We start from the raw sequence: 24,547 nt of genomic DNA, 5'->3' as shown, positions 1-24,547 counted from the left end.
TAGTTTAAAATATTAATCATTCAGATTAAATTGGTAAAATTAATAAAAAGTATAAAGTGTCATATGAAGCCCCAGTTAGATACGAAACCAAACGTATGAGTTACCTTAAGTGAGATGTACAATGTAATTCTTTGGACAATCGATGTACTCGGATATATAAATTTTTGTAATTCTTTGTTTATATATCAAGTTATTTATCATTTTCTGTTACATTCATATTCACATATGAACTTTGTCACACACTTTAGACAAATTTCTCAGATGGTGACTTCTGTCAGGAATAATGTGATCAATACTCAATACATTCTGCGCATCCGAATTATGATCAGTAATTTCTATATCCTGGTTTTTCGTTGGATTTTGGGAATACCGTTCCCCGTTCAGTCGTGAAATCTGTTTTTTCTCTGATTGTGGCACGGTTTCTAAAATTCGCGGTGACTTCCGGACAAAGAGGCGCGCCTTACAGACTACCAATACCACTACAATTATCATTAAGAACAGAATCACAGCTGTCAAGGCGCCTACTATCCATCCCAACTTTTCATCTGTAACACAAAATGCAAAATAAAGTTTATATAAACATCGAATTAAATGTAGTATATAATACGATTTCACGAACACTGTTAATTCAAAAGACTAATTTTGAAAACTAATTTCATTGAAGCTAATAATACATACGTACCACTTAAGCTATTCAGCAGAACAACAGACGCACTGCCCAATTCTTCGTCGCCATACTCGTTGGCTACTGTGAACTTACACAACCACTGACCCAAATCTGAATGATCGGGTTTGAATTGTAAGGTGCATATCCCTGTACCATAGTTCATCTGAATGCTATGCCTGGACATTGAAGAAAAAATACTTAAACACATTTAATTTTACAATTCTTGCACAGGAGTAATGAAATTACCTTCTGGTGCCGCTCGTGTTTTGATAAATGTGGATCTTTGGCGCATGAATCCAGTGGCATTGCACTTCCGATAGCACTGTTTTCACTTTACACGCTAGCGTGACTATTTGATGGGGCACAGCCCACAGCGCCACAGTCACTGGTTCTAAAAATCATCAATCCCTTTTGTAATCAATGCTCGTCTGCTGCCATTTTTCCTACCCAATCACCGAAAAAAGCGTTGAAGTCTCTTCATCGGTGCAGACCCCTCACAGGGAAACTCAGATCGACAGTTCGATGCCTGAGTTGTGCACAAGCGAATTTCGTGCAACACTGTTAAGAAATAATGAGATGTGAGTGTGTGTGAGAGTGTTCAGTGTACCGTGTGTACATATACAGCAAGAGCGGATTACTCACAATTTACTCCAATTTTTAGAGACTGTCGTAGTTGGAGACGATGATTGTCCTGTGCGTGATATTGTTTCAAATGCATACGTCTAAAATAATATTTTCGGTCTCTAAAAATGTGGTAGTCGTTGGACTATAGTAGGCTCAAACCAATTCGATGAAGTACCAGGGATAGTCCCTTAGCAGCCTTTAGTAATGCATCGCTTTTGTGTCTACCATAGATCCATTCAAGTAACGTCAGTCAGCAAGCACGTAACGATAAGCACTCACTATTAGATTAATGCACATAAATTGTCGCTTTGGGGCGGTTTAAATTTTGCAATGAGGGACAATTATATCCATGTAACGACGCTCAAACATGTTCACAGATTTCGTACATTGTACTACACATAGGCACCGACATAATAATTTAGTATCGAAGAAAATGGTAATGAGACAGAGCGTAATGAGGTTTTCGTATTACCATTTATTCAAAGTAATCGTTTACAATGCCGGAAGCTGACGCTCAACCGCGCAGGATGATAAGGGGGGGGGGAGGGACATACAAAATCTAGCCCGGAGTGCAGATTCTCGAATTCGTTCACTTTTGGGGAACTTAACAGTAATTCAATGGCACACGAGGATATTAATTAACGAAGCGTTCTAACGTTTGATTCATTGCACGCGTGTCGCGTCCCCATTAGCCGAATCCTTCGATCGACGACGCCACGATCGGAGGAGTCTCTTGCCATGGAAGTCGCGAGTACCACTTTGTGCCTTGCGCAAATTACGGTGATTTGCTTTTATATGCTGTCATTGATTCGCGTACGATGTCCGACCGAGCAACGGAAACGCTACACCGTCCAAGATGACGGTGGAACATCCTCATAAAGGGGATATGCTTAACAGTAAAAATTGTCTACTTAAATATTAATTTTAGTGTTCAGCTGGATATAATGAGTATATAATTAAGAATGTACCGTAATATTTCGAAAAATCCTGCCTTATTATGGACTTATCGCGAAACGATGGAACGTAACACGAAAACTATTTCGGTGTTCTTTCGGTTCATACTGGATTCATCCAGACGACTTCTGGTTTCGCGCAAGTACACGCGGGTTGTCGCCGATCGGCTGACTCGTTAGCAGCCCTCCGTCGGGTTCTAATTATTATTAGCACACGAGAGTCTCTTAAAGAATCTACTTTGCTTAACAAATAAATAGTCTTAATCTTAACGTTAAAGTTCCATGCGTGGTCCTCCCTTTTCTTCGTTTTTTGCCTTTTCGAATAATTACTAACTAATGCGTCTCGAATGTAGAGTTATGTATTACAAACGTGTGAACGCATTTTCCCGTTTCTGTGACGGCCCGCGAGAGAAAATTGTTCCGACGTTCGTCCACAAAATAGCCTGCAGACGAACCACCGTCGTCGCTTTGAAAAAACCTTCGGATCTCGTTTATCCACGTGAAACAATCAATCATTGTCGTTATCGTACACATGCTATTGAACTATAAAACCAAAAACCATTAGCAAAACATAAGAAAGATGACAGATAAGCCGTTTCACGATATGAATATTAATCTTCCCTATCGACATTTATCGCTCTTTTGCTCAGAGCCAAAATTTATCGTTTCGCGTGAAAAACAGTTACAGCAACGAAAATTATGACAAAACATATGTATGTATGTACATCGTGTATCTACGTTACGGATGGCCCATCGTGGTTGCATAAAATGGCGCACGAATCGCGCATAGGGTCGAAAATCATCGAATTTCGACGACGCGAGCGAGCGTTTTCTCAAAGCACGGGCCCGAACACTTTCCCCCGCCGACATACAGCGGTTTTCGACAATAAATAATACGAAGAATGACAAGAAACGCAGCCGAATCAGCCGCGGAAAGTATTATTACGTTGCGTTTAGCGCGTGGCTAAACGCGACTACTAACTATGCTAAATGCGAAATCATTTGAGCGTAGACCTGCCGTTGAGCATATAAATAAGAAAGGGTGAATGACATTGAGTGATAGATGTTATTTGACGAAAGGTGCGTGTTTTTTTTTGCGAAGCATGCTGTTGCGATCGCGGAGAATACGCTCGATAAGATCCTCTGTGGCGAGTACAGGAGGAGAGTCATTAGAGACACTGCATTCCTTTTGACGATGTATCCGATGTATAATGAAAGCGGACGTAATTATTAATCGCTGTTTAGTACCCGGACTCCGAGGCGTAACGATCGACGAGAAAACACGAGGGGGGAAAGAAAAAAACAATAACGGAGGCGGTAAATCATCGATGCATTAAAAGGATCGAATGCTAATAAATGCAAATGCGATTGGCATGGCAGATGCGCTACAACGAGCAAGGAATCTCAATTGTTTCTTTTTCTCTCTCTAACAATAAATGTAGCAGAATTTTTGATAGGAACAAAGATTATGAGGCATTTTGAATAAAATATCAGAATTAACGAAGAAAAAAAGTAATGAACAATTACACACGAATACACGAAAGAAAGGAACGTCTTGTTACCGGCAGAAATTGTCTCGAGCTTCGCGAAATCGTCGGAACGTACTATGCTTTTCCGTAACGTCCGTCTCCGCGACGTGGTCGACGACTGGTTCTCAAGAGATAGCGTTCAAGTTGTCACATACGCATCGATATGATAGTTGACACGGCATGCAAATTCCATCACCACAGCGATGCCTTCACCCCACAACAGTCTTCGAGGAACCTGGACGCGATTAACATTGAGTTTAGAGCGGCCCAAGAACCGTGAATCGATCGTCCAACGGTTACCACCTTTGCAACCGCGTCCTCCAATTGTACACACTAAAGCTCACGGCTACACCGACGAACATCATTGCACATTCCAAACGACATTTCCTTCGCTGGAATTCGTTTCAATGAGCTAATGTTCCGTAATCCGGGGGGATTTCGATCACAAACACCACCGTTCGTTGCACGGTCCATTGTGTATACTTTTGCGCGGGGTGAGTCACTTAACGATCGAGTATAAAATATCTTGATAGAATTGATCACTGTCCACAGTAAGAGTGGGGTCGAACTATTGCCAAACCGACCGAACAATCACGATAATTCCATCGTGGAATATATAACCGATAAGCACAACAAGCAATGATAACGTTCGAACGCGTGTATCATTGTATCATCGGAGTTACAAATATATGACGGTTTTTGTATATCGTTGTATAAACATTTACTGACGCACGCGACAATCTTTGAGAAAAAATGTCACGGTTCCGCTATAGAAAACAAAATGAAAGCAGTCCTTCGTTTGCTTCTAGACAACCTTCGGGAGGCAGTCGAGGACTCAAAAAAATAATAATAAAAGATCACCTTCTCAATGAGAAAAACGTCTCGACGCCATCGTACCTGTGACTCGGATAATTTACAAAATAATTTTCTATTCCCTCGCGACCGCAGTGACTCATCCTGAACAATAATACATATGCACGCATAAACCATATACGCTTACGCTGTACACTTCGTCAGGGATCTATGGCCGACCGTCGATTACGTGCCCACGTCTTCGGATGTCCTAGTGAGTTCGAAGCGGTCTCTCGACCGTACCGCGGGAGAGATCACGTCGGCCACAGATCCGGGGATCGATGACTGAATTAATGCTTTAACACCCTCACCGTGGTAGGAACAACACGTGAAACGCGGAATCCATCTCAAGTCTCGATGATACCTGGTTCCAGGAGGCTCAGCTTCGCGGGCGGCGCGTCCGTGTAATTTTGTCTGCCGCGTATCCTCGCGCCGCAGGTCCAGAGACCTTCCTGTTCGGCGAGAGCGTGGGTCAGCCGTACGCTGCAGTCCCTCGCCTCGGTTCCAACTGCTGGGAATTGCTTTACCACCACTGTGGTGTTCGAGTTCACCGGCGTCAAGGACCAACGGCACTGTTCTACCGCGGAGGAGGTCACGCAACGAAGGAGAACGGTACCACCGGATGATATTTGGATGTCCTGCGACAGCTCCGAGAACTTGACCTCGTCTGGAAAAGGATTTGCACGCGTGTCAGTACAGTGGTAACGTAAACAACAATTGCTGTTGATCGTTATTTTAATTTTTTTCCCCTTTCTATTTTCTGTGCTCTTTCTACAGTAGCCTCCATGACAGTTTCAAACTAGGGACCGCTTCAAAACTTTCGCGGTACATTGCGAATCGTTGCACTACCTCACAAACCTATTTTTTTGAATAATTAGGCAATAAATTATGCGCTTGACAGATTCTACGCCCCCCTCCCTCGCCCCCTCCCCTTTCAACCAACTTTCTATCCAACTCTCATGGAGCCTTTACTGTATTTGCATTCAACGTTGTACTATTCAAGGCTGTCGTATATTTTATGGCCGTTACTGGGGGAACGCGTTGCGTAAATAGCAACGAATAAAATACACAAACGGATTTGTTTGACATTCGCCTGCCGGGTACAGGTTTATTCTGACTCAACGACAACGAAGATCACTGTATTCCTCGGTATAAGATGCAAAGTACACACCGAAAAGTGTTTGTTATTTCGTTATTCCTATATTTTTATTCCATTTAACCCTCGAAAGGCGGACAATTTTAATACTGTGGATCCGTTTGGACATATATGTAAAATATTAGGGTTAGAGACTGTCTTCACCTAATATTTCAAATATATCATTAGGAACTTGTATACTATAAAAATCCCTATGAAAATCCTAGTTTGACAGTCGAGGTTCTTCCCTCGTGGATTTTTCAACAAATTTCTTCGCGGACTGGCTTTCTTTTTATTCGAATTAATATGACCAATTACAAACTTAAGTTAGTCACCGGAAACTATTCAGTAGGACGAAGTTCTTGAAAATTAGGGTCTAATTGACCCGAGGTCGTACGAGGGTTAAAATTACCCTGTATTCGCTCTCCGTGTCACGTCCATAAAGTTCGTTTTCCGGAGATTAATAAACTTACTCTTGTATCAAAGAACAGGCAGATATACGGACTAAAGGCGTGTATCTCCGAACAGTAATGGTTCTCATGAAGTATCAATCGTAAAGTGTTTTCCATTTGCATAGACTTTTCGGGGAAAGTGAGAAGAAAGAAACGAAGTTACCTTGTTCAAAAACAGTGAGCTTGGCGTAGGGGGACGACAGGACCGTGTTGAGAGAACTGATCGACACCTGGCAGGCCCACTGACCTTGTTTTTCGGCTTGCACGCGCGGCAGAGCGAGCGAGCAATCTCTACCAAGGTCGCCGTTGCTCGGGAATTCCTGAGCAACGACTTCTGGCTCGTTTCCGTGAAGCGGTTTCCAGGTCCACGTACATTTCTCGACGCGGCTGCTCGTTATGCATTTCAACGTGGCCTCCGTACCAATCGGCGCGGAAGTGTCCGTTGGCATTTCAACGAAGCTGACTTTGGCTGGAACAATCCAGAGAGAGAAAAAAAAAAGATAAACCGGCCGATTAAAGGCACGTTCTAGCAGGCAATTTGTTTCGCGACTCGTCTTTCGTCTTCCTAACAGGCAGATTTCCGTGAATTCTGCCAGATGTTTCGGCTCGATCGACAACAGACGTTCGAAGAAATCTATATCGAATTCAAGAGATTCCGTTCGCGGAATACAACGACCTCGCGGCATGTGGTCATTACGGCGCGTACACGGTGATTACCTGTTGGTAGGAGGCTGACCGTCGCTGGAGGCGCCTCGTGAAGAATTCCTTCCGGCGATAATCGTACGCCGCAAGTCCATAGGCCTTCTTCCTCGTACAGAATGTTCTTGAAGCGTACCGAACAGTCGTGGTCGGCGTCTTTGTTGGGATTGAACTTCTTCACCAACAAAGGCTCTTGGCTGGAGTTCGAGGCCTTCCAGGACCATTCGCATTGTACCACCGGCTTGTTCACCAGGCATCTGAGCAGTACCGATTCACTGGGGGCTACTTGAATTCCTCTGGACAGTTGAACAAACTCGACTACGGGATAAATTGTAATGATACTTTTTATTTTGGTGGAAAGTACATAAGGTTATCTTTTTGGATCTGGATTTTAAAGAATTCGAAGAATCTTCAGGAGATTTGAAAAAGTCTATGAGGTTTAAAAGGCTGTTGTTTTGTGTCTGATTTTACAATTGTGCGACAGTTTTCGACAGTTCTCTTCTCACCTTCCGATATCAGAAATCGAATGGGATTCGACTGCGTGAATGAGGAGTTCGGATTTATCCTCGCGCCGCATGTCCAATATCCCTCTTGCTCAGGCAACACATTCTTGAACTTGATGCTGCAGTCCGTGCTGTCGTTACCAAAAGCCGGGAACCGTTTCACCTCGAGATTCCACGGTTGCGATTGGTTCAATTGCCGCCAGGACCATTGACACTCACGGACGGGTGACTTCATCTGGCACATTATTTGCGCCGAGGATCCTGCTGGTACCTCGACGACGTTATCATATTTTGCAAACGCCACCAGGTGACCTAGAAAACATGTAAAATATTACTGTCGAAACATCTTGTCGTTATACGGATGGCTCGTTAAAAAATTGACTTGACACTACGAATATGTTTTTGTGGAAAATTGAATCTACACGAATTTGTTTGAGACCTTCATGAATTTGTTATTCATAATGAATAACAACGGAAAAAAATGATCAATCGGTCGATTGCACTGAATGTCATTCGATCTTGAATCAGAGGGACAGAAGAGACAATGAACATTCCGTACCTTGTTTCTCATTGACGATGCTCAGCTTGGCAGGTTCTGTACTGGTGAAAGGATCATTCGTGGAAGTTCTCGCGGCGCAGGTCCAGTATCCGGTCTGCTCGTGCTTCGTACTCGAGAATCTTACGGAACAGTCGTTGCTATTGTTCCCGAAGGCAGGAAATTGTCGTACCGGCAACGGATTGGTAGTCGGCGTAGTTGTCGTCTGAATCACCGAGACCGTGGTGGCTATAAATTACAAGCGGACATCGATAAATACGCGACACGCGAGCACTGTAGAAAATATTCGATCTACATACATACATATGTATCTAAAGAAATAGGTCCAAGTTGCTCCAATTATGCGCAATAGAAAGAAACGAAGGGACTGTTAACTAATTAAATTGCTCGTTTTCGTTGAAATTGTTAATGTCATATGAATATTTAAATAATTTCGTATCTTTTTAAATATCTGAGTTCGTGATGCATTTTCCAGTGAATATCATGAATGCTTGAAATTTGTATCATTCGAGGTTTAAAGGACAGAACTAATGTCAAGCAGAGTTCAAGCTGCTCGCTCAAGAATGCAATAAATATCGAGTGTCTTCGGAGGAATTTATAGAAGGTCGTGTAAATTCTACCCTTTCATCCCCAGACGTAAGGTCAATGTTTAGCTAAATTCTACCAGGGGTGGGTGTATTTCTATTTGACATTAGAACCCTCCTTGCTTAAACGTCTGGTTTCAGGGTATGACAGACACTTACATCCTTTTTCTACATATCCATTGCTAGCGATAGATAGACTAAGCTTTCATACAGTTTTAATAATCATTTTAATTATCTCTTTTCATCGCGTATTTATCAAATTCTGTAAACTTTATATTCGTGCACAATTTTCTTTGATTTTAACACTTCTCTATCGGTACATCTGCTATCAGCGTTAGGTAATACAAATGTGTCTTGTCCCTTTTGGATCAATATATAATTTATATGATGCAGTGATGTCATATCATCATTATTATTTTATGAAACAACTTGTACAAACTTCGAATAGAAGAATAATAGCGATTTACTAACGCGTCGAACTCGCTGGGCTTTCACTGATGTCCGGAAGCGGCAGATGAACTGGCGGTAATGGCTGCCAGGACCATTGGCACTCGGCCACAGGATTAGAGGTTCTGCATGCAAGAAGCACCGACGAGCCGAGTTCCGTTTCCGTGTGCTCGGGAACGTCCACGAATATCACCGGATTAAGGGGCGCCTTCGTTCCCGGCAGAATGTCGTCCATCGAGTGACCCTGAATTTCGGGCTCGTCGGTGACGATCGAATTGCCAATGACCGGTTTAACCGTGGTGGCATCGTCGGACTCCTCTGTCACTGGCACACCTGTGAACATATTATAACACCGTTGTTTACGATCTTAATTACGACGATCATCGAGGACAGACAATAGAAAGTCCTTCCTCTTCTCTACGAACCGCTTGTAAGAATTCCTACTAGGGAAATCAGAATGCGCTCTGTTTAAACAACATTGTTGCATCACGGGCCCACTGAACGTGGTCGAGAATTCCAGAAGTATCCCGAAATCCGCAACAAGTGTATCCATAATGCGATCACGTTCCTCTAAATTGCCAACCGGCCTTCCATAAAAAAGTTCTTCGAAATATCTCCGAATTGGAGACTCCATCGATTTGAAATGCCGAATACGTGCTACGAGGGGGGGGGGGGGAAGGGCGTTAAAAACCTTCCGTTCATGTTTTAATTTGGAGGGTTCTACGTTTGGAGAAAAGCTTATGAGCAATTAGGGCATATGAATGTCAACTGAATAAAGTTGATACTTTTGGAAGCTTCTGATAAGTTTGGGATATGTGTATCTGTCAACTGTGGATCTGCCTTTAACTCGTTGAACTACACCATGATCCGAAGGAACTTAGCTGAACATATATGTAGGACACATCGGGCAGGAAGCTACAACAGTCACGTAGACAATCGCCTTGCGTCGCGCGTCTGTCACCATGTGCAAATAGACACAGGGACGGATCGGTAATAAAATATTTGTAAAAAAGAGAGGGTGTACCACTAGGGAAAAATTAAAATTGAAACATATTTTCCCGTTTGCGGGCGTACAGATCCTTTATTTCCGCGGTGTGTTTACAGATTCATCAACGAGAAAGACCGCGCAGAGCGCGTCTTTTGCTACATTGCAGTGTTACATAATCACATTGTTACAAAGTTGCATAACAGAAAAGATAATTACCCTTTCATTAAAAGATTTTTCATTCGGAACCGGTGGTTCCATTGAGTATTTTTCTTTCAATGATACTGTCGTCATACCCGTATATTCTACCGGAAGTTACAGTTTTAGAATTCTATATCTCGTCACAGCTACTCGATTGTTACTATTTTGTAGAACGAAATGGTCTTTCAAGATATTCGTGCATTGTTTAATATTCACTATCGAGTATAATCAATTACATCAGACATTTCTCCGTTGCCTTACAGTATTTGTATCCTTATAAGGTTTACTTCTTAAAATATCCTTCGATCAAGGACTGACAATACTTTATTCTACTCATAAACGACTAGGTATGTCTTCGGTGAAATGAAATATTAAATTTTCCTGTAATGGCTATCGTTTACTAAATTGAACACCGAACAAAAAGCTTTCATTTACTTCAAAATTAATGTTCAGGTATACAAATTTCTGTTCACCTTTCGAACTGTGGACGTTACTGTGACGAGCCATCGCGTTCGAATTTCACTGAATGAAAGATCGACCACCGCGTGCACTGTGCTCCACACTTTCTACGTGGCCGGTATGTAATATGTGTCCGCCGAACTTGGGTCCTTGGTATTGTCTCGTAATGTTGTTCGCCATCCACCCGTATCCGTGGCCCCGTCTGAGGACGAGCAAAGTGGTCGCTGACACTGGAAGGTCGTTTCCACTTTACATTGACACACTCAATCGGCTCGTGGTTTTATGGTGATACGTGCTGCCCGCTCCCGGCATATGTACACCGGTAGTAGTCGGGGTTACAATTTTGCCTTTTCACGTGACTGAATTAACTGCGCGTGATTAGCTGCCCAACGTCGATCCCCAAATCTGCGTCAGATGACGCAGCCTTTTTTGGATCACTCAATACTTTATATAAGTATTTTTCTGTAGCTAATACAAGATCCCTGATCAAGATAGATCTTACCTTTCGGCGGAACATGTGTTGCTACATTCTTTTTTTAGTATTTTATAGCAAAGTCGAGGAGCCAATATTTATATAAAATGTTAGTTCTACTGTTCGACCTTCGAAATTTTAAATATACGAATCAAGATTCTGCGATAGTAGGGATCAATGCTGCCTGACTATAAAATCACGGGATACCACTAGAAAGCACCTAGTTCCTCGTTTCTTATTTCTTCCAGGTATTTAATAGACTTTTCGCAGGAATCCCCTGCCCACATTTGCTTACACCATTGGCGTGATCCGCATTTTAAAATGACGCTCGGAACTGTGACACGAACTGGCCGGCATCCTTCGTCGTTTGACTTCACGCGGTATACATACACCGTGCCATGAGAATTATTGCATAAGGTGGTATCGTGTGCGCAGGTGTTACCGTTTGATATATTAATAAACACGTCGAAATACTGTCTGGCCGAGCCCCATCGTGTGTGCAGTTTTTCTATTAATTTCTTCTCGCTCATTTGGAGCGGAAACAGGAGGAACTTATACGCGAGGGAACGAAATGAAAAAATGTTTCTAAAAGGGAACGCGTCGAATGGAAAATTGAAAGGAAAAATAGGGATTCATTGCGATCTAAATCACGGTATACTCATTCAGGCAGCCCAAGGCCGCCGTTTACTTTCTTATACTTTCTTACTTTCTTCGTCGTGTCCTTGATACACCGCCACGTAATTTTCGATTGTTGCCCGACGCGATTCACCGACGTTTCCGATTAATTTTCACGGAACGACATTGTGTAGAGTATCAGTATTTTATAAAAGCATTCGAAATGGTTTCAGGACCTATAAAACCTTTCGAGACTTCGATATCTATCATGATTTTCTAGACTTCCAAGACATTCAGGACATATCAAATCCGTAACGCCTCAAGATTAATCAAGGTTCCAGATGTTTCGAGACTTATCGAGAGTGTTAAGTATGGAATAATCATGTTCGAAGTGATTCGAATTTTTCGCCACGTGTTACCTACATGTTCGAAGCTCTTCAGAACCCGCCACTAGGGTCGGCTATTTCTGTGCCGTAATATGCACACCGGGGTCCGCGTCTTTTCGTTCGATCGGTCGTCCAATGGGCGATCAGCCGCAGGTGGTCCCCGTTTAATCGAAACTTTGGTATTTCGAGTATTCGAGCCGGTAGGCCACATCCCGGATGTATCTTCCACGGGCCTAGCCGTGACTAATTCCACAACAATGGAATCCCATCCCGAGATTGTCGACCGTGGTGGCAAGGCCAGCGGTTTCTCGTGCCGCGACCAGAGGCGAAAGAGGAATGAAAAAGGAGGATCACCGGTTGTACTCGCGATACAGGGAGGATATATACCTATTTCGATCCGTGATTAAGAGTTGCTCGATAGGAGCGCGGTCGTTAACCCACGATCGATGTCTCACATGGAACAATTAGAGACTGGCCGATTTCTTTTCCCACGTAGTGATGTTGTGAAATTCAAAATGCGTCGATTGGGCGTTGCCTGTCTCTTCGCTTTGGCGGACGTAAGAAGTGGCCCGGGTCCGATGGGTTTTTGTATGGTCGAAGGTATCCAATCAGAATGTTGAGGGGAATGACTGGCGAAGAATGATCTTTTGCCAGGTATTTAGAGGTGTTTAGAGAGGATGGTCGACAGAAATGAACAGTGCTGGAACTGTTAAGCATACTAGAAGGAATTCAGGTGACGTTTCGTGATCTACAGTGAACGAGCATAAGCGTTGGGCCATTCGATATCTTTGTAATATATATTTTACCCATTATCTATTATCATATAGATATAAGTGGCAGTAAGAATTCTAGGGATATTCACCTTTTCAATTTGTGAGGTCTATAGCTTCTTGTACGAATAATTATGCGTATGTCATATCGTCCCACTCAAAGTGTAAATTGAAATAATCTGTCTCCAGGTGATATAGCCATTTCTTGGTCATTTAGTGGCCGCTAACACGCTAAACTCTCGATCGTGTATAGTCGTATAAGGAACTTCATTTACAAATTAATGAATCGATTCCCGGGCACGCGTTCAGTGTGACTTTCTTGTTTCAAGGAGGTTTTATCGGCGCCTATAGGCAAGCGTGTTCTGCTTGTAAATAACGAATTATACGTAGCCTTAAATTATTTCAATCGATTTTAAACAGCTTTAAATTATCGCAAGATTCTCGTGTCGGCGATTCTTTTAAACGATCGAAAACATTCGCGACACGATCGCGTAGCAATTATTCACCTGTGTCGCACATGTTAGATTCAGACGTCCCATTTATCTTTTCTAGCGTGAAACCAATTCCCAATTCCCGCGAGAGAAAGAGAGAGCGAGAGACAAATGTAAGTCACTTGGTCGGTGTATTTTTACTCCGATTCGTCTTCTGTTTGCGTATGGAATTTGTGTCGCATCTGTGACTCGCGAATACCATATTTTGCTGAACAATATTTCTCCTAGTAATTATATATTTGGCGAATGTCCATAAATAATCGTTTCGAACGAGTCCAACGACGCTGCGAATTGGCCCACGTCTGCGATGGCGATGTGTCACTCAATGGTAATCTCTCCTTGGATTCATAAATCGTTCGAATCGTACCGCGTTCAATTCAATTTTGAGCGATTAATGGTGACAAATTAACGGAGCGTTACACGCTTGTTGCCGTTGCACCTGAGTCACAGTTCTTTTTAGACGGTGCACAACGACTGCTACGTGTCTTATCTTTACGCGTAATTCCATGCAGAGGACGCGAAATAACTGCGGCCACGCAAACACAGCTGTCACTGGGAAAACTTGGGAAAGAACGCGGCCACTAGCATAGCTTGTGGGCTCGATTCTTTCGCCGTTACGTTGTCGCGACGCGACTTGTGACGTCAAGTATCATTTTTCGAGAATACTTCTTTTCTCGCTGGATCTCCACTACGAAGAAGACAGATCTCTCGTTCGAGGCATCGATCTCTGCGGGCTAGACTTCTCGGAAAGGTTTCGAATCCGTCCCCGAAACAGATTCCCGAAGAATCTGGGAAGAAAGTATCTCATAGATAAAAAAAGACCGAGAGATATATGTTCTTCCACAACGACCGACGAGCTGGTTGGTTGCGAGTGTGTTGGGTATTCCCCTTCGAAGAAGAATTAGACTTTTCTTCCATTTTATGTTTTCAGGTCACACGAACGTTCGTAGATTATTAGTGACCACGTTACACTCTCTAAATTACTTAAGTTGAATGGTATACAACGCGGTTTTGACTACACGGTAGTGTATTACAGTACTTTTACACATAAATGGAGTGATGTATCGTATTAAACGAAGTAGTCCGCATCTTTTAGAAACGCGATGACGTTTTTTCTTTAGAATTAGACTCTATTCTGCTTTGTTTTTTTATTGATATTTATTATTATTCATTTTTTACGTGTCGGCTGCAAAATGGAGTTTGGCTTACCTACAAAATATGGTTTTACTCATTTGTACTTCATTTATCTCCCGTCTCCCTTCCTGTCTTACACATTCCCTCTTCCTTCCTTCCAATTTCCTTAACTATTCTGTCACTCTTTCACTATCTGTTCCTACCACTATCTTACCTGATTTTCTTCTACCCCTCCAATCTCTTCTAATCTGCCCAACGCTTTAAACTCCCTAAACCTTCTTTAGATAGTGTCCATTTCCGTTCCGTTTTCTCCTTTCAATCCTTATCTCCACACCTCGCTTTAGCAATTATTTTCTGTATAACAGTTACAGTTCCAATTACAGTATGTATATCCTAATCGTTTGCTCGTCGGAAGTGCTCGAAATGGAAAGGTGATAAGAAAAAAGAAACAGCATTTCTTCTGACAGTTTTACTGTACGTGAACATAATTTCGATATAGTGTCCCGTTTATTCTTGTATACCAGGACCAACATATCTTCCGTAGTTCTTGCAATACCCAAGAAACAACGCGCCAGCCTCGATCGATGAAAGATCTTGAATCGCATCTTCCCAGACGCACGACTTATACTGCGTTCTCGCGCACTATTCTCTGTCAGCTGTTTCCATCGCACACGACGAAGTTTCACAAAGAAAAAAGTATTACAAAACCAGTCGTTTGCGGGAGCCTACGCGGCCCTCGACTCATTAGTTAACGTTCGAGCGTGGCGCGAACAATCGATGCACGACGATCACGGTCGGCGTTCATCGACGTATGTAAGTACGTGTGGTAGATATTCTTCCATCGACGATTGTCCTTGGCTAGAATTAACCCCGGAAATCTATCGAAGCAACGTCATTTCCGTTCTTGGAGTCGGAGAGAGAGAGAGAGAGTCTCTCATCGCGAATACATTAATGGCAAAATATTGATACTTCTTGTCTCTTTTCGATTTTCGTTTGTTTCATGAGTCCATGCGCGAATACAAAAAAAAAATCCAGCTCGAGGTAATAAACTCTCTGCGCCAATATCCAATCCGTTTCGATACAAAATTTCACGGTGTATACTGACGTGCAAACTCGGCTTCCTACCATGCTCCTACCACTTGGTATTGGGAATTACTGAAATTTATGCCAAATTAACATTCGGTTTAATATTTATTTTGGTAGCTGGAATTTATCAAGTGGTATGAGGCCCTTCTCGTTAGTGACTTTTTCCTTCAGCGGAAGCCGAGTTTGCTCGCGAAGGTACATATTTTGTACAATGGTCTTGTGTCCTGTGTCTGTGAGTTCTTTCGGTGGCGATCTTTTGTTCGTTCGTGAACGATCGAGGGGAAAGAGGGAGAGAGCATAATTCTGTAAACGGCCTGTGGATCTACGTAGCGAGAATCTTCTCCGGACGGTGTCAAGGATACACGGGTAAGCGCATCCTTCGTTCGCCAGGACTCATTACGACGACGGGCGTGTTGGTTCGCTGAAATGGTTGGGGGATGCAAGGCGCACGTTTTTCGACGTTCGCGTTGCACGCGATGCGTTTCGCGCGTGAGAATAAATGCGCGCGTGATTAGGAGGGAACAGACGTGCAAATACGTGAGAAAGCGTAACTGGATGGCTCGAGAATGGTGCGTTTTCTCGTTACCGTGGGGCAAAAAAAAATGGTGTTCGGACGAGGCGAAGATTACGGGAGTCGTTGGATAGAGAGGTTTTGGATAGAATCGTTAGATATTAATTAACACTAGAGAACTACCAGCATTGAATGTATGCTAAATTAAATTGTGTAATATATGTATAATGCAATACAGCTTAATATACTACAATATAAAATGTACAAGAAATTAGAGGTTAACTAATTCCGATGAAAGTATCTGTAGGATTTCTATAATTATAAAATAAGAAATCTGGAATCCGTCATTTTGACGGGTTCGATAGTTCTAGTGTTAAAATGGAATTTCTAATGTTTTACTGAGTGGGAACAGCTCGTTTTCAAGGCTTTTGAATTTTTTTTTATTGCAATACAAGACCCGAAGGAACTTTCATACACAGGGATTCGCATGCCGTCACGTGATTTATCTTAAGCTAATTTGTACTAACTGTTCTGCGTACGTCACACTGCGTACGTCACGACTATATATCCGTGATCGAATAATATAGTATCACAACGGTACGTACAAGATCAGGCTGCAATAATATTTAACAAGACTCCGAGAGGAATACTTATCGCGCCACCCGGAACGAATATACATATCGCAATTAACGGGAAATATAAATAAATAGCGTTCGATTGAAATACGTGTTTTATAAACGCGCGAGAGGATTGTTCGAGGGAACGGATACGCATCCATGGAGAGTATAAAATTCAACGCCGGTGGATCGTAACGCCAGGATGGCACGATAGTTCCCATGCAGGTTCCTACCCTTCCCCACGTGTTTGCATTCCAGAACGATGTTTCACTAAATGCACGCATTGCATCGAGTTTAACCACCCTCCGCAGAAGAACCAGTTCTTTCGGGCCGTGCGAGCATGCCGCCAGCCTCTAACCCGCCGCGCCGCGAATGTTTTACGATGGAAGGCATCTAAAAAGGATCGACAAGAAAGTCTATCCCGCCGAAACCTGACGATGCAGTTTCACCTCTATCGATTTGGCCCTCCCCTGATAATCGACATTCCGTGCACGGCGAAACTGCTCGAAATTATTGATATCCTCCTGTCGTTATCTCGCCATCACGCTATCACCTGTTTAGTTTTTGTTTTTTGAATATACAGAACGTTTCGTGCCTAAACGAAATTTTAAGGAAAAATGATTATTCGGTATAATATGCCTCAGAGGTTAAGGAAATATTAGGTTGGTACATATGAAATGTTGTTTTTCCAAAAAAAAAAAAAAAAAAAAACGAAAATTCTAAACATTTAATTGCGTCGTGCCATTTGCATTGGTATAAATTAATCAAATAATTCGGAAGTGGATTCTTTCCACCTGATCGAAAAATTACGGTTAGAGGGTGAACGCCATCTTTGAGCGCCCTCGATACCAGGCAGAAAGCTCATCGAAACGTTCTGGAGAACGGTTTTCCTCGCCGCGGCGCCTTGACAATGAAATTCCGCTCTCAAGGCGATTCTCTGCGGCGATCTATCTTTCGGGATCTCTCTTCTCTTTCCACGTTCACCGTCTCGCCGATTCCGTTTTCGTTTGAGTGATCCCTCATGGTGGGACCCGGGCACGTGCAACCGTGAACCGCCATGTTTGTCGATTGGTTACGCGAAAAATTTATGTTCACCGTTCACACGTTGTTGTGTATTCACTTTCGTCGGAGGAGGGCATGTGTCGTTAGAATAACAAACGGCCTGACGATTTTTTGCCGACGTGAGTGAGCGCGCGCGACGACATCACACATAAGCAAAATCATGGACGATCTCGGAACGGAATCAGAGCGAAACGCGAGGCATCGCCTAGAATCGCCGGCCTGTCGACCCGTTCGCGCCGCTCCTGACCGATTTTAACGGCACTAGAAACGTATATAATTGGTTGCGTCTGCGCGGAGGTAGAATCGTTTTCGAGCGTTGTTAACGTTTCGAGTAATTTTGCACGAGTGAATGTTTCTTTTTTTTTTTAAATGGCACGAGACGTGAGAAAGAGCTTGGGATTTTAATGACTAGAGAATGTCTTGTGTCAATTGTAAAGAATGGAAAGAAATTCACTTCATCGTTTTATGGAACGATTCTTTGTATGTTAATTGGTCTGTTTTAGTTATTATCGATTTTATTCCTTCCTAATGGATTATGAATTTCTTTGTCGCGGATATAGATTGTTAATAGGAAATTGTATGATGCTTTGTTTTCAAGATACTCAATTTTCGAAATTTATCTACTACGTATGTAATGTATACATACTATGTATTCGTTGATGATAAGTAGAAACGGAAGGTAATGAACAGACGCGTCAAGCAAGTCCTATGCAATTGCAAGCGCTTTTAGCAGATTTGCAAATTCGATTCTCTATCAAACGAAGCATCGTACGAAAAATTTTATTTTACATTTTGTTTATTTTTGCATGAAAAATCACATCTTTTTAAGTTGTACCACCAGCTTAGCATTACCCTGTATATAGCCTACAAATTTCTCATTAAATATCTCATAAACTAATGGCTATATGCGGTTGAAACAAATATCATTAGCTTCAGAAATCCCAGCTTTATCACTGGGCTAAAAACCATTAATCTCTTAGTTGTGAATGATGAGTATACCCGTCATGAAGGAATGGCAATTTTTTTATCTAATGACGAGTATACTCGTCATGCGAGAAAAGTAATTACCATTTCTTATTTGAATTAAAATTTTTGTGAAAACCTAAACATATTTGTAAATTTTAGATAGTTTAGAATATTTTGTGACAACGTAGATACACATAGACACGTAGATACGATAGCAACAACAGAAGCATTGCCCTCGCGCTAGTCATTTCGAATGCAACCTCGTAAAGTCATTTAAAGGCTACGTGGCCCTTGTCGAGGTTAAGGCCTTCGAAGTCGTGAAAAATGATGGCTCGTAGCATATTAATTCATCGCCGTATCGCACGACCGACATTATTACACGCTGTTTGTCGGATCGATTCGGCGCAAATTACTTGTCGACTGTTCAAAACTTTCGGAACTTTTAACGGAAAACAAACTTTATATACAAGCCAAGGCACTGATTTGCATGGGATTCCTAAATTTTTCAGGAGGGTAGTAATTCTCGAAACGGTCGGTCGATGAATTCAATATTTTTGTCTTCGAGCGACTAACACCAAGCGTCGACGTATCGCGCCAACTCTCTATAGCTCTGACTGCGTTTAATCTGCAGTCTCGGTTAAAAATTATCGCTAGACCACTTATCCATTGTAATTCAATTGTTCTTCAGTAAATGCGCCGCGTACAGTTCTCCCCCGACGTTCTCGTTTCGGACATTTTTTCCGCTACGGAGAGACGGACCCAACTCTCTATCGAGCTAACTGTTTAGGAGCGAACAATACTTGTCATGTTTCAAAATTCAACTTGACAATTGGAGCCTTTATTACCTTTTTTATACACTGGCAATACTTTCCATTATGTATTACTGTATGAATATGTAACTTTGCGATAATCACTGACCTATTAATACGAGTAATTAAATTCTTCAAGTTCGACGGTCCTACTTTGTTCTCACACGATGGAATTTGGGAGCTACTTTGAACAACAATTCGACTAACGAATTTCTTTAAGTTTGATGTGAATGAACGAAATTCCAGAAAAAAATGGAAAGAAACGTTTCTTTACAAAATTTCTCAAAAACCAAAAAGTATATCACAAAGAATGTGTGTACTTACCGTTGCACGCGGCGACGAGGCACACCAGGAGCAGTAGGAACCGGGTGACCATTTTGGAGAACGCGGTGGTCGTCATCTCCGGTGCCGCATTTATCACTGTGCGTCCTTGGTAGAGGATCGGAAGCTCCGTGTTCCTTAGGACCGATCGAGCTTCTCGTTACGCACGTGTACTGCCGTCGAAACGATTCGTCGCATGCGATTTGTAGCCGCACGACGATGACGCATGTAAAACCCCCCTCCGTTGTCACCTTTCCGCGAGGCGCGTGTAACACGTTCTACGGATGCAGGAACGAAATTACACCTCCTCCACCCTGCACTCCCTATCTGTACGACGATCCACACCACCGTTCGAACCACTTCTTCTCGGACACTTCTGATCAAGACCCGTCGTTGTAGCTATCTACCCCGTGCGGTGTAACGATCGTTTACTCGTTTCCACGAGTGTGTCCCTCGATTATCGATTTCCTCGTTGATCCAAGTCTTCCGTCCGGTTTCTTTTCTCTAGATCGAAGAACGAAGGATATTTCTATTAAGAAAGGAAGAGTCCTTCGACGAGGAGATGATCAAGTCGGCGCAGTGATTACAGAGTGCAAATGAAAGAATACCCGTCGCGATACGTCAATAACGGAAGGATCGGTGGTCTAGAAGTACTTGACCTTCTTGGGATCGCGTGGAAGGGAACGGTGTCGAGAGAAACCGGTGTGACGTGGCGGCGAAGGTGGCCAGGAAATTTTTATCGGTCTACCGTGTCCGCTCGCCAATCGATGACGTAGTTCCGTTATTGCAACGTGACGTTCGATCCGCGAGCATGATCACCGGCCGGTCAGGTGATAACCCGTGTCTTTATTGTTTCTACGATTTCCCGAACGAATTACGAGGGATTTTTTTTTTCAATGGAGAACGAATTACAGGCTATTCAGATCGGGTTACGCACGAATTGAAATCTTCTGCGTCCGTTAACGTGTCGTTTCGTGTACTATCACCAAACGACAGACGTCACAGTTTAACGATTTTCTCGCGATATCGTCGTCGAGGAATTGATTCGCGTAGAATCGTATTCGTCCGCTTACGATACAATTATCGCGAATAATTGCCTCTGAGCATAGTTACATTCGAGTTGTTGGATTCCAAAACTGGTGTTCTTTAGTTTCATAATTTTAGTTTCAATATTCACGATGAACGTGGAACAACGAGAGGGGACAAGGGTGCACCGGGAAAATTTTACGGATTCTTGCGACACCGGTGACGGGTGCGGGCGAATAATGATGCAAAACGATTATTCCGATGGCGAAGGCGCGCGAGTGTGGAGGGTCGACGATCGAACGAGATCGCGCGTTGCCCTGTCTGGCCAATTATGTTCCCGATATGTCAAAGTTACTCGAGCGTGAATTAACACTGCTCGTCGAATATGCGCCACGGTAATTACCATATAATGGACTATACGCTATCACGTTGAAACTAACGATTTAAGAAAAACCGCCTCCCCTCCTCGCGTGATTGTTCCCTTGAACTTTCCGCGAACGCGAGTAACGGAATCGGTTGATCGGGTGATTCACCGAGCCCGCCAAAAAGATCGAAATTCGAACAGGCAGAGAAAGAGGGAAAAAAAAAAAAAAACGAACCATTCCTCCCGTTCGTCAAAAAATGGTCGCGATTTCCCGCGACATGCCACCGTGCATCCCACGCAAATAGAAAGGCAAAAAGTCGAATATTTCGAAAGTTCAGCGAAACATCGTGTCGAGAATAGTCGCTTTCCCTCCGAATTATTCGGCTCGGCTGAATAGAAAATAAACTCGAAAGCGATGACTACGGTAGAGCACACGCACGTTCGTTCGTTCGCTCGTTCACGCGCGCGCGAAATTCTCCCGGGGTTAGATCGGTCCCCGTGGTTTCATCACCTGACGCTTCACCAGAATTCCTACCGGATGATCCTACTCTCCCTGTCACACAACAATTCCACCGTACGATTTACTCACTGTCACTCTTCCTCTGCCCCTCGCAAACTGTCTCTTTCGCTCTCTCTATCTTTCTCTAACACTTCCGGAGCAACCTTGTGGGCACTAATCGCGGAAAATCTGACGGTGGTATGTTTCTGGATCTCAATACACCTCTTGTCGAAACTATCGGCTCCCCGCTCGAGGAATTCTAAGCTCGCTCGCTGTCGCGCGCGCGCCGTTCGTGTCGTGTACTGTACGCCTGGTGCTGCTGCGTGGCATCTGCGGTGACTCACACACTAGCAGTGAGTCCCCCGGACGTGCCCTGTGCGCCGCGCGGGCGGCGGCGAAGATAGTCACCAGAAACGATAACGCAAAGGGGCCGTGCGTCCAAGGGAAACTCGTGGGAATTCCCCGCGGAGCGAAATGTCGCGCGTGCTCGAGCGTAAGGCGCCGTGTGGCTGACTGCAACTGCAGACGGTGGGACGGACGATGGTCGCCGGTTGCGCGGCGTTGTGTCTTTGTCGCGTCGTCGTAGCCGTCCACTTCTTTGTGTGTGTTGTGTGTGTCGGTTGTCTCTCTGTCCGTCCGTCGTCGTGTCGTTGTGTCGGTGTCGGGTTGTAGTAGTCACGGCGTCGTCGTCGTCGTCGGTCGTGTATGCGCCTTCGACTTCCGAAGCCGCAAGTGGGGGTCCAATGTTACCAGGGTACGCAACGGCGGCCAGGGGGGCCCCTACCAGAGTTCCAGCACCGGTGAGCCCCGGCCTGAGACTCGTCACCGATAAACTCCACCTTCCCACCTCCTTCCACCTGACTCCCGACCGCGTTCATAAGGGGGGAAAACGCTGTGTTGTCGGCGGGGGCTCAACAGCAGCAGCAGCAGCCCGTCGGGAATCAGGTGTATCCCGGGAATAGTATTCGATGCACCCGTTTCGCTCCGGATGCTCGGGAACACGGGCCTGGGTTCGCCGCGTAGTCGTGGCCACGGCCTGGAATGCTGCCCACCCGTGTCTGGCCTCTACCGTGTGCGTCTCGCCGGGGCGAGCTGGGTTTTGCGGCTTACTACATCGAGGACGGTCACGCGGGGAATTCGATGGCGCGGATGCTACGTTCGAACCGCGCACGGGGAACAGGTGTATCTTCCTTGGACGGAGGGAGACACGCGACAGGGAATCGGAGATCGATCGATCTCACATGTTTTATAGCTTCTCTATGGAACTATAAATGGGCCATGTTAGGCAGAAAGCTACCAATACACTATGATCTGAAATGGAGTGAATTTAGTTGGAAGATTATAATTTTAAAAAAATGTAGCTTTATTATTATTGGGTATATTTTATTTCTTGTTATTGTTTTATAATGATTTTTAATGGCTTATTTAACAGTGAGTTGTATATTATCTTAAATTTTCTACGGTCAATTGTAATTTTATTTTTAATTTTCTGTGAATTGGTAGTTTTATTAATTGTATAATAATATACAATGTATCTTTTTCTGGAGAAACATTATACCCACCACGATTTTAGACATACCATACTTGGTTTGTTTTTATTGTAAACACAATACATAAGAATTGACACTTTTAGAGTGATTCTATAGTTATGTCATGTAGTGTGCACTCCAGTTTCGAGAAGAAAGACACAAAATGAAATTGTTTTGAGGAAACAATTACGAGTATCAGATTTACAAGGGGGGTTCTAATTACTTCAAAAAAGTTCCATGATTTAATACCTGGAATGCGGGTAATATTAAGCAAGTATGTACTCGTGTTGAAGTTTGATCTGAGGTTAGCGTGTCCGGGAGGTAAAGTTTCATTTAAGATTAGGCCCAGTTGGTAAGTACGCCGGGAATTGCCGCGATTTCAGTGCACGGCAATTAACGGCCGTCCCTCGAGGAGGAGGCGAATCACTACGAAATTCAGTTACCTACGAGTCGAAGGGACGTTTACAAATGGACGCTGATAGCGTACGGAACAATGGCGGGAGGGGTTGGGAGGGGTGCGCGCACGGCTCGAATAGTTGCAAAGTGATACGCGATGGTACCGGAACCCGCGAAACGAATAGTCCGCATAATTACACGCGGTACCGCTCTCCGGTCGATATTTCTATCTGGCTTATCGGCGTCATCGGACACGATGCTTTATCGTCGACCGCGTCCCCGCGCGTACATTAGAGCCGCGTCGAAGACAATCGATCAGGCATACGTTTTCCACGGCGTGCGATCCCCCGACCGTGACCTCGAAGCATGTGTTTCATTCATTTCCATACGATTTATTTTTTTCTTTTTTTATCGTCGATCTCGATACAGGGAAAGGAGGTGATTGACCGAGACCTAAGACAACGTAAACGTTTAAAATTCCGTTGCTTTTTACGAGTTCTTTTTTAGCTATCAAAAAATAATTTACGCCGTATATATTCTGTGGGTGCTAGGAAAAATGCCGCATGTCACATATTTTCACTTTCGAGATATTGTCGTTTAAAGTCCTGAACATCAATTCTTATTAACAATGTTTCCTTGTTTTTTATTTACGTTGTAAACGTGTATTTCCTTCCCTTTGCATAATATTCTTCTGTATATTGCGACTCTTCTTGTGAAATACAAGTTACATACGTAGGTATCGCGCATATGTAATAGCATGCTATTTCTCGTAAAATGAAAATATGGAATATAATTTTGTTCGTTTTATTTTATACAAAATAAGTTAGAGTATAAGCATACTATTAGA

At 43.5% G+C, this 24,547-nt stretch overlaps 1 protein-coding gene across 1 annotated transcript; it reads right to left on the bottom strand.

The window, feature by feature from the left end:
- Nucleotides 1-219: 219 nt before the first annotated feature.
- LOC107188923 lies at nucleotides 220-19,965 on the bottom strand. The gene is made up of 10 exons (XM_015577321.1): nucleotides 19,890-19,965; nucleotides 9,035-9,334; nucleotides 7,974-8,198; nucleotides 7,418-7,726; nucleotides 6,930-7,229; nucleotides 6,376-6,681; nucleotides 4,990-5,292; nucleotides 914-1,058; nucleotides 683-843; nucleotides 220-545 (listed from the first exon to the last, which is right to left on the bottom strand). Exons 1-10 carry the CDS (start codon nucleotides 19,963-19,965, stop codon nucleotides 220-222), a joined length of 2,451 nt encoding a protein of 816 aa, XP_015432807.1.
- Nucleotides 19,966-24,547: the final 4,582 nt, after the last annotated feature.

This window comes from Dufourea novaeangliae, unplaced genomic scaffold (genome assembly GCF_001272555.1).
Source record: "Dufourea novaeangliae isolate 0120121106 unplaced genomic scaffold, ASM127255v1 scaffold125, whole genome shotgun sequence".
NCBI lineage: Eukaryota > Metazoa > Arthropoda > Insecta > Hymenoptera > Halictidae > Dufourea > Dufourea novaeangliae.
Note: the sequence above shows the minus strand (reverse complement) of the source record. Positions and strands in the feature narration are given on the sequence as shown.

Excerpts from the sequence above, each read along its gene's own strand:
- LOC107188923 (XM_015577321.1), bottom strand. The coding sequence starts at position 19,965 with ATGACGACCACCGCGTTCTCCAAAATGGTCACCCGGTTCCTACTGCTC. Across the intron at positions 7,727-7,973 it reads CATCGTCAATGAGAAACAAG|GTCACCTGGTGGCGTTTGCA; the intron begins GTACGGAATGTT and ends CATGTTTTCTAG. Across the intron at positions 5,293-6,375 it reads GCTCACTGTTTTTGAACAAG|ACGAGGTCAAGTTCTCGGAG; the intron begins GTAACTTCGTTT and ends ATCCTTTTCCAG.